The sequence below is a fragment of the Vespa velutina genome, chromosome 1, assembly GCF_912470025.1.
Source record: "Vespa velutina chromosome 1, iVesVel2.1, whole genome shotgun sequence".
NCBI classification, from domain to species: Eukaryota; Metazoa; Arthropoda; class Insecta; order Hymenoptera; family Vespidae; genus Vespa; species Vespa velutina.
In genome coordinates, this window is record NC_062188.1 from 19,856,315 (window position 1) to 19,867,993 (window position 11,679).

Genomic DNA, 11,679 nt, shown 5'->3' on the forward strand with positions numbered 1-11,679 from the left:
ATCTCATTAAAATAAAATTTACATTTCAATTACACAATTTGGCTCATCGTTATTTTATACATATTATTAAATTCATAAAGTTATTCCTTGTAAAATTGTTAACGTCCGACATTTCAAAATCGTATTATATATTTATAATCCGACGTAGGAAAATAAAAAAAAAAAAAAAAAAAAATAAAAAATAAAAAAAAAGAAATAGAAAAGAGAAAAAAAGAAAATAAATTTCCTATTAAAGCTGCGACGGAACTATGAGATCAAAGAAATCTTGAAATAAACGGGTACGGTGAGTACGTATAAACGATTCGATTATATTGAATTCGAATCGATCGTGTGTTTCGAATTACAATCGATGTTATATATATATATATATATATATATATATATATATATATATATATGCAATCCTAAACATTCATTATCACCATTGTAATTAACGTGATTAACAATCAATAGGATAAATAATGACGTTATATTCAATTAAAAAATTCAAATTAAAATTTTTATTTCTGGTTAAAACTACATTACTTTGATTCCATTCATTATTTTCAATTATTCCATGATATCCAGGTTATTAGAGTTTAATACAGAGAGAACATATTAATCATTCTAAATTCATTTTAATCGTAAATTAATTGTAAATTATACGAGGAACGATCAATCTTGCGAAATTCCTTTTTATATATTATCGTATTAGAAGTTTCATTATACGATTATATGAACGTAATTAAATCCCTACGTAAATATTTATTGATTCTTACTTTGAAAATTTTTTTTTGTAATTCTAACATAGGCGATAATATATATTTTCATTCGTCAATTAACCTTGATATTTATTCATTGGCTATAGATCAATGACATTTTTCACGTATCGCGTTTAACTTAATCTTTCACACGATCAAATCCCATTATTAAATCGTTCTATTTACTTTATTAATAAATCGAATTGAACAATTGATACGAATAATCTATCCGCAGATAGATTATTGATGAAGAATGAATCTCAACGATGGAAGTCATTAAAAATTTCTAAAAAGTTACGATAAACTTTTCTATTATATATTTATATACGCACGCACGTATATATGTATATATGTATGGACATATTACATCTACTGTACATTTAATCGAACATAGTTTGATTTTTTTTTTATTTTAAGTAACATACATGCGTATGTACACATAGATGATTATTCATAATTTTCTATCTTACAGGGAAACCACCAAGTAAGATATTACATTTCTTGTTTGACCTTTGAATGAAGAATGAACATCTTAAAAAAAAAAAAAAAAAAAAGAAAAAAAGAAGAAAAATGAGAAAAGGAAGGAAAAAGAAGAAGAGATAAATGAAAGAAGGGATGAACTGTACTGAGACATGAAAGGATATAAAGAATGATTCTTGAAAATTTTGATCTTCAGACAGAGAAAGAGAGAGAGAGAGAGAGAGAGAGAGAGAGAGAGAGAGAGAGAGAGAGAAAGAATGAGAGAGAGTGAGAAATATTCGTAAAGAGATCAGAAGTGATTGAACACAAAAGAGAAATTGATTCTTTTCAATCCGATATCATATATCATAGTATCCGATGTTTCAGCTATCATCAATGAAACCATATATACATAGATATGTACATATATACGTTCTCGATCCTTTCGTACACAAGCCTTTGTATATTGTACATTGTTAAAATTCAGGACACAACAAGCGTCAGGATGTTCTTTTACCTTTTGAAAGAAAATCGATATTTCGTCTTACGTCAAATTTTTTTGAAACATTAAGTCAGTTTCAAGAAAAGGAAAATGAAGTTAACATCAGCTTTTACGTGCTCGCCAAAATCCAGTTAACTTATTTTCGACTCGAACGACATTCGAGTATATCGTCCCCCCCCCCCCCAATATTCTTTCATATTATTTTTTATTTTCGCTCGAGAATAAAAATTCGTTCGGCCATTTAAAAAGTAAACAATGTTCGATATGACGGAACAATTCAATTTTCTTTTCTCTCTTTTTTCTTTCCTTCACCTTCTTCTTCTTCTTCTTCTTCTTCTTTTTTCTTTTCTTTTTTTTTCTTTGAGGGAGGCGAGATTAAAATATAATATAAAAGACTATATCGTTTAAGACAAACATTTAGAGTAATTTTTATGACCAACGTTTACTATCGTAGGATACAATACTGACACGAATTGTTTCTTTCTGATTACGTCGCGATAGATATTCGTTTATTCGAAGGACTTTACAAATATTATCTTAGAACCATCAAGACAGAACATTCGTATTTAACAAGCTGAGCTTCTATAAATAGCTTGAAACATTGCTCCGAGTGTACAAACAAAAACAAGTTGATTGGATACGCATAAATCATTATTGGGGATGCTTAAATCATTATCTTTCCTTTAATTTGTTCAACGATTATCGGATTGGCCAAAGAACCGTATTCATTGAAATTTTCATTCTTTAACATTATCGATAATCATCGAGTGATATTCGAAAGTTTCATCGATAACTGATAACGAAAATAATTTTATTATATAAAATTAATTATTCCAAAATATTTCATCGAATATTAAACGTCACAATGTTTATCTATAATTATTCGATATCTATTTTTAATCAAAAATAATTCTCGTCGTTTAAATTTCATTGTCTATATATTAGTACGATAACGGTGACAAATTGAAATTCGTTGGATGAGATAAATACGAAATGCTGGGACGATCGATGTGTAACGATAAAATCAAAATAAAAAAAGAAACGAGAGAAAGAATGAAAAAGAAAAGGGAAAAAAGAAACAGAAAAAAAAGAGCAAAACAAAACAAAAATGTCTATATAATCTCCACGTATTTATATAAAAATAAACAAGCAACATTATTGGAATACTACAGAGATACTATGAGTAATCTTCATCGTGGTAAAACATTTTTAAAACATGCAGTTACGGAAAGATTTAATTAATAACGACCCAAACGTTCATTGAATTTCAACGATCAGTGTTTAATTATACATATATATATAATCGGAACATCGGAATAATAATGATATTTTGGTGAACATTGAAGAATCATCAAAAAACAACAGAAAATACGACGTAGATTACACATGAATGCATATCCTATCTAAAATTAGACTTCCAAATTTTTCATTACTATTAAAGTACATTCGTTTTTTCTTTTTATTTTCTTCTCTCTCTCTCTCTCTCTCTCTTTCTCTGTCTGTCTTTCTCTCTCTTATTATTTGCATAATTTACGTTTTAATCATACATTGTTTCTAAATCAAAAGTTATGCCATCCATTATTCATGAGAATTTTCATGAATTTCACACGTAAAAAAAAAAGGAAATAAAAGAAAGAAAAAGAAAAAAGACAAATCTTTTTTTTTTTTTTTTTTTTTTTTTTTTTTTTTTTTTTTTTTTTTTCATTACAAATAGCACATAAAATAAGAATACACCGAAGTACGAAATTACAAATAAGTATCATATTAAGAAAATGAAACGAAAGGCAATTGCTCTCTTCTCGTTGATTATTTCTGGAAATAAAATTTTTTCAAGTGAGAATAAAAACTATCGCGATATGAAATGCGTTGAAAAAAAAAACGAGAAAAAAAGAAAAATTTTTCCACCTCAAAATTCACAAACTTAATTATACATTTCACAGATATTCCATCTCACGTTAGTATATTATTGCGTTCTATTAAAATTACAAATACGACCGTGTTAAATTGTTTACGACAAATAATATCCAGTTTCATAATTTTTCTTGCACGTTCACGTGTAATACATTTCCCCTCATGTATTACGCTTTCTCAACCCAGAAAATAAAAACATGTAAATGGACGTGCTTAGATTTTATTACAACAACTTTTCCAGGATTTCTTTTCCCCTCTCTCTCTCTCTCTGTCTCTCTCTCTCTCTCTCTCTCTCTCTCTCTCTCTCTCTCTTTTTCCCTTTCCATTTATTTCTTTTTTTTTCTTTTTTATTTTATTGTAAGTTTATCATTCTTTACACTATATACATATAAATCGACTTTATACCCCATTAACAAATAATTTATATTCGATTTACTTCGATTTAATAAAGAAGAACGAGATTCTTCTGATTTTGAATTCGTCGTTAAGCAAGTAAGAATTTTATTCGATTGCTGAATGAACAAAAATGTAGCATGGATTCTTTTAAGAAACAATGCGAAGCATTTGTGCCGACTTAATACTTTCCAGGTTTCCCTTTGGTGGATGAATTCTTTTTTCTTTCTTCTTTTTTTCTTCTTCTCTCTTGTCCAACGAAATATCTTCTATTCAGTGAAAATACTCAGATGATAGTCCCGTAATTTTTTGACGTATTTTTTAATGAAACTACGTTGAACTTTTTGCATATTCATTTTCTCGATAAACTTTATCCATCTGTCCATCCATCCGTATAACAATCGCAACTGTAGTCCATAGTAAACAATTTAATATTGTAAGAGTAAAAGGAAAAACAAAACAAAAAAAAAACAAAAGAAAAAGAGAGAAAAGAAAAAAAATTAAAAAAAACGAAACGTTTCATAATATGCTAATAATCATACTCTTATTTTTTTTTTTATTTTTATTCAATTTCAAAGTTACACAAATATATTAAAAATATACACTCTCAATACAAATGGAAATAAAAGGAGACCTCAATATTATTTCGCGCCATAACTCTGTTTCTCTCTCTCTCTCTCTCTCTCTGTATTGAATCGCAATGTAAAAAAAAAAAAAGGAAAAGGTAAATAAAAAGTATATAAAAAAGAAAGAATGAAAAAAAAAAAGAGAAAAAGAGAGGGAGAAAAGTACGAAAAAATATAGCCGTTATTTGTTTACGCTTTTTTTTTATTTTTTTTTTATTTCCTTTTTTCTTTTTTTTATTTTATTTCTTTTTTATTTATTTTTTTTTAATTTTTTTTTTTATATCACTAAACATCGATTTTATATTTCTTTCTTTCTCGCAATGTATTCTATAAAATCGCACGTAAAATTATAACACGTTCTATAAAATTGAAATGCATTCTATTCGATGAAGAAAAGTGTATATTAGCTATACGTAATATTTGTCTTTTACGTTGAATCTGCATAAATGTAAATATACGCTAATAGTATAATATCCCGCGCAACGCGCGATATATTCAATCACAATTCATTTCTATTTAACTTTTTTCATATCGTTGGATTTAACGTTCTTTTTTTATCTTTTTCTTTTTCTTTCTTTTTTTTTTTTCGTTTATTTTATTTTATCACAATATCGTTCATTCATTGTTAAATTTCTAAAGAACAAAAGAAATATTCGTTCTCTTTATACACACTTATTCATTCATACTTAATCTCACATAGATATACGTATAATATACATAGATATACATAGAAATATCGAGGCTTTATACGATCACGTTTCATTTCCAATTAATCAACTTTTTTCATATTGTTGTAATCAACTTTTTATTAATGTTACTTTTCGTTTATTTTCCTTTATTATTACATTTCGCATTTGGTATTACGTTTCGTAAAACTAATATTCATTTTCTCTGTACTTTATTTATCTGCACATCATCTCGCACAAGTGATATATTTGTATATAGAAAAAAAAAAAAAAAAAAAAAGAGAGAGAGAGAGAGAGAAAAGAAAAAAATAAGAAACGAAATAAATAAAAATAGCATCGATACTTCCGATCTAACAAGAAAAAATTCTTTTCCTTTCAGAAATCCAGTATGTGAACAGAACGCATAGAAATATACGATATATTATTGCGAAGAATGTCGAGAGAAACGAAGAATGGAATGAAACATTGAAGAATCATTGAACAGCGATCTTATTGGGAAAGATCGTAAACTCGGACGCTCTCTAAAAATTCAATTTCGTACTATCTTGTATGAAAGAAAAAATAAACTTATATTTTAGACGATAAAAATCGATCGTATAGTCAAACAAATAAGACGTCCTTTTGCAATTGGCTAAACAATTTATCGCTTAATCTTCGATTAAGGTGCTACCTCGTCTATGTCGAAAACTGTTCTGAACGCTCGTATATTTGTCTTCAAGTTTACGCGGTTAAAACTTGATTAACTGAGACGAGAAATTCATTTGGAATAAGATGAAGTTAGGATCATGCTAATGAGTATACTGAAATTGACAATCAACGTATAAAACGATTATATCCTATTCGTAACAAAAACAAAATTGATCCTTCTCTTTTATTTGGAATCTGTATTAGAAGTTTATGATATTTGAACTCTCGGTTCTCGAGCCATTTTAATTGTTCACTTCGAAATATAAAATATCATCGAGCATGCATACCTTTGAAAATTACATCGAAATCTTTCTTAAATTAAATATTACGTTAGACGATCTCAAGATCCTAGAAAATTATACTGGACCCTGGTCCGATATATGGAGTACGGATTGTTATTGCAATGGTTCTATAAGAGATTGGGCTTTGACGTATAGAAAATATCATGGTTACGTAGCAATAATGGTCTGCATTTTTGGTACCTTCGCCAATATGCTCAATATCGTCGTATTAACGCATAAAGAAATGATGGTAACGCCGATAAACAAAATTTTAACCGGATTAGCGCTGGCTGATATGTTAGTGATGCTGGAATATATACCATTTGCCATTTATATTTATTTGATTCTACCAAGACATCGGAATTTCTCTTATGGATGGGCTGTCTTCGTTTTATTTCACATGCACTTCGCTCAGATCTTTCATACCATCAGTATCGCGCTAACCCTTACCTTAGCCGTTTGGAGATACATCGCTTTAAGGTAATTCCATTCTAATACTTTCTTTTTACATAAATATATTAATTGAATATCGAAATAATTGTATTTTTAATTATGTACATATGCAAAAGAAAGCAAAAAAAAAAATATATATATATATATATATATATATATATATATATATATATAAAATATACGAACGAGATCTGTCGCACAATAAATGTTATTCGATACAACGACATTAAAAATACAACTTTGTAACGGATAAGACAGGTCAAAGTGAGTAAGAGGGTGGTTATAAAAGGTAAGAAGGGAACTTCAAAAGCACGTTCGGCTATCAAGAAATAAAATTATGTTTTCTTAGGACGGCGCAAAGTAATACCTAATAACGTGCCTTTGTATTCCGCATAAATCTGCATAAGCTTCTATTTGATAGCTTTTGCTATCAAGTAGATGATTTTCTTTCACGATTGACTTGACAGCTTATAAATAGCGTAATAACTAATCCCTCTTTATTTCTCTCTCTCTCTTTTTTCTTTCTTTTATTATATTTTTTTTTTGCTTTTGTTCTTTTTTTTCTTCTTCTTTTTTCTTTCTCTTTCGCTTCCCTTATCATCTTATATTGTTGTCAATCTTGTCATATAAATTTTCTTTTCCCTCGGGACTCTTCATTAAGTCGACAACTTATTTAGATGTGTCTCACAAGATCAGCTGAAATTTTCTGAAACATTTTTGAATTTAAACTATTGAACATTGTCGATAATTAATAATTAAATATGAACTCGTAAAAATGAGATATTTATTACTAATAAATTTTTCTTTTTCTTTCCCTTTTTTTTTATTTATTTATTTTTTTTTTCTTTTTTTTTTTTTTTTGAAAATATTCATTATAAACATTGGTTTAGTAAATTACTCTCAAATATTTTCTATGATAATGAAGAAACAACTGCGTCCTATCTATAGAGTATATGTACTTCTAATTCGACTTTTATTCTTTATTTTAAAATATTCTTTATATTCTTTACATTAAAATTTATTATGGACTCCCCCCGTTCTTCTGCCTTATTCATAATGCGTCTTGTGAACCATATAAAAGATTTATTCCTTGGAACAAGAACTTCTTGTATTTCACGATCGAACATAATTGAACGTAGTTATTTAAAATGCAAATTTTGGTTAATAATATTTCGAAAATATACTTCATGCAATAGCCATTGCTATTCTTTATATATTTTAGAAATCTAATAATATTTATGAATTATTATCTTTTATTTTGAATTTTCCTTCGTAAAACATCGAATATTTGTACCAAACAAGATATCAAAGTTATATATGTGTTAAATATTTTATTCAGGAGAAAAAGAAAACATTAGAAAATCTAACAAGTATAAATAATATATCCTTCCATAGGAAGCGTATGTAATTCCACGGTTCTACGGATAAAATGCAAATGCGTACGTACGAGAATAGTTAAAAAAATAACTAGTGCATAAAAATTTGTCAAACAATCTTTCGTCACATTGAATACTTACAAAAGATACTTAATTGTTACGTGAATTTTGATATAAATATCTATATCCTAAACATTAAAATAAATATATCAATAGAAAAGAATATTAAAAAAATTAATTAATAATCTATTATACGTTTATAAATTTACAAATTTCATTGTTTTAAATATAATCTCTAATTATTTCCATTAAATATAAAAATATTTAATGGCAATAATATAACTTTGATTACAATGAAATTAAAGATTTTTATGAAGTATAAAGATTTCCAAATGAACGTTGCAAGGAAAGTTCGAAATTGCAAAGTACATAGTACGAATAATGAAGTATAACGAAGATAATACATTATTTATCATTTCTTTCGATCTTCCTATGATCTCAAGTTTTGTTTACTTTAATTAATAGAATTTCGATAATAACGGGATCGAATGAAATTTCATGAAGAAAAATATATTAAATGTTAAATTAAAATAAATATATTTATTTATTTATCGATATATCTTTTTGCTTTGTTTTATTATATTCGCTTGGATAAAGAATTTTTATTTCAATTCCTTTCCTATTCCCACCTACTCCTCCACCCCGTCCCAATATGATGAGAGAATTTGTGTATTGTTCGGAATTCATTGTTACAAAGCATATGTTGGTACGTGTTTCAGGTTTCTGCAATACAACCATGCATGGTGCACACCTACCCGTTGCAAAATAGCTCTATGGTGTTGCGTTTTGGCGCCATTGATCGCCTGTGCGCCAAGCTATTTCGTCTTTGGCGTGAGTAGACTTCGTTCTCCTCGTAATCGATACTGCTATATAGAGCTTCTTGAAATCGGAGGGAAGAATACAGATATTCTTCCCTTCGATTCTGATAAATAATCTTACAATGTAATGCTTAGATAAAGGATAAACATTTCATGGAGAATGAAACTTTAGAGATTTGGTATTATGTCGATACCGATTATTCAACAGACAAAGGATTTATTTATCAACTTAACTTTTGGATACTCGGAGTTGTGGTGAAACTTATGCCCTGCGTTATATTAACCATAATTAGTTGTTGGTTAATAAAAACACTATGCAGGTACATATAATAATAATAATAATAATCATCAATGAAATATATATATATATATATATATATATATATATATATATATTATAATAATATTGATAATGGTTTTATTCTACTTAACTGGTAGTTAAAAAAAAAAATTCTTTTTAATTAAACAAATTTATTTAATTTTAAATTCACGCAGAACGAAAGATCGGAAACAAGCTTTAAAGAATTACAATCAGCCTTTAGTGAAGAATCTACCAATAAATAATAGCCCAATTATACCACGAAGGCCAAGCAAGAATGAGAAACATGCCGATAGAACAACAAGAATGCTCGTTGCTGTTCTACTTCTTTTTTTAATTACAGAAATACCACAGGGCGTTTTAGGCCTTCTTTCTGGTATCCTTGGCGATTGCTTCTTTCATAGTTGTTATCATACTTTTGGCGAGGTAATGGACATTTTAGCTTTATTAAATGGTGCTATTAATTTTATCCTTTATTGTTTGATGTCACGACAATTCCGTATATCTTTCGAACGACTTTTTAAACCCAAAATCATGAAGAAATGCCAACCGACCACTCAACAAACCGATGTACAAACTACTTACGTATGATATATACCACCTACTTTGAAAGATACTTATTTTTAAAAGTATTTTAAGCCAATTTGAAATCTATGATGATTCAATAAATTCATCTCGATGATCTAATAAATATATTTGAAAACAAAAAAAAAGAAAAAAAAGGAAAAAGAAGAAAAAGAAGATACTTTACATTATTTAATTTATGCCAAGTAAAATAATTGAACAAATAAATGTGACAATTGCTTTTTCGAAGTAATTATTTTTTTGATAACAAATATATAACCATATGTATATCTACTTATACGTATAAAGTTATATTATAAAGCTATAAGTATCATCCTTCTGATGACGAATTCCATCAAATGTTAACGTTAGAATTTTCTTCTCTTTTATTTTTTTATTTATTTATTTTTTATCTCGTTTCTTTTCTTTCTTTTTTTTTTTTTTTTTTTTCATATACAGGCTCACTTAATTCCTATATCTTTATCGGACTTCGGCTCTGGTCTAAGAAAATTCCGTAAAATTTAATAAAATAGTTTAAATGTTTTATTAAAAGGACAAAGAAAACAAACAAAAAAAGAAAAAAAAAGAAAAAAACGTGGAAAACTGGTATACCTTAAACGCAAATTTGTAAAGTGAGATGTAAAGTCAATTTAACATCTATTAAACTTTCCTGGATCGTCAGTTTACAATGTAATTAGATAAGTAAAGAGAAAAGAATATTTCTTTGCTAATGATATCATATTATCGCTTGTTAATAGTAATCACTGTTAATAGAAATTTATTTTATCAAAAAGACGTGAATCGCGCTATTCGCGATATACTTTACAAGCAATAATCATCAATTTCCTCTTCTTTGACTTTGATTTAAAAAAAAAGAAAAAAAAAAAAAAAAAAAAAAAAGGAAAAAAGAAAATAGAAAAAAAAAAAAGAAAAAAAAGGAGAAGAACGCATAGATTAAAATCTAATAAATTTATTTGTTAACTTACGACGAGCATAAATCTTATGTGATATAATAAAATATTGTTAGTGAGTTTCGTTTATTATGAAAAAGTAGACAATACCATTTGTTCTCTAATATTTAAGATTTCTAAATAAATACAAATATTTCAATGGTATACATACTTATATATAAATCTAAAACAAATAATTGTACGAACACGCTATGTAAATTTAAATACTCTCTCCGTTGTATTGTAAACATTTAAGAAAAAAAAACAAGAACAAAAAGCAAGTAATTGTAAATAAAAAATTTTAGCATCTTATAATATATATATATATATATATATATATATATATATATATATATATATGTATTTCAAAATCTGTGTGATACAATATGTAATCGAAAAGTCGTTCGATAATATTCTAAATGTTATGTATATATATATATATATTCATTTACTTTACTTTATAAAATAAAAAATAAATAAAAGTAAAAATAAAAAAAATACTTCAATCATCGGAATCGAATCGAAAGAAATTCCCATGAAATATAGATACATTTTCATTTACAATATTTGCCGTACTATTCCCATGAGAATTTTTTCCATAGGGACAGATCAATTTCAAAGATTATGATGATTCTTCGTTATTTTATCGATGTCATCATTTAATATGAGATAGCATATGAGGAAACTTTTGAAAAAAAATATTAAAAAAAAAAAAAAGAATTAAAATTAAAAAAAGAATTTTTCGTAATGGATATAATGATTTATTTTTATTATAAATTTATTATTATATTATTTATATTATAAATAAATATATATATATATATATTTGTTTTTATAAATTATAGGATTATATA

At 26.7% G+C, this 11,679-nt stretch overlaps 1 protein-coding gene across 6 annotated transcripts in view; it reads left to right on the forward strand.

Annotated features, from left to right (window-relative positions):
- LOC124956276 (G-protein coupled receptor dmsr-1-like) overlaps positions 1–11,129 on the forward strand; it is a 25,932-nt gene extending 14,803 nt beyond the window's left edge. For 4 of the 6 annotated variants that reach the window (XM_047511836.1, XM_047511849.1, XM_047511857.1 and 1 more), the window contains exons 2-5: positions 5,697–6,765; positions 8,894–9,005; positions 9,128–9,312; positions 9,488–11,129. In XM_047511836.1, the coding sequence (XP_047367792.1) occupies positions 6,284–6,765; positions 8,894–9,005; positions 9,128–9,312; positions 9,488–9,902 (1,194 nt within the window). In that variant the 5' untranslated portion in view covers positions 5,697–6,283 and the 3' untranslated portion in view covers positions 9,903–11,129. Of the gene's footprint in view, positions 1–181; positions 284–1,212; positions 1,225–5,696; positions 6,766–8,893; positions 9,006–9,127; positions 9,313–9,487 lie in introns of those variants that run through there. The other 2 variants (XM_047511869.1, XM_047511880.1) reach the window with 2 other exon arrangements.
- Positions 11,130–11,679: the final 550 nt, after the last annotated feature.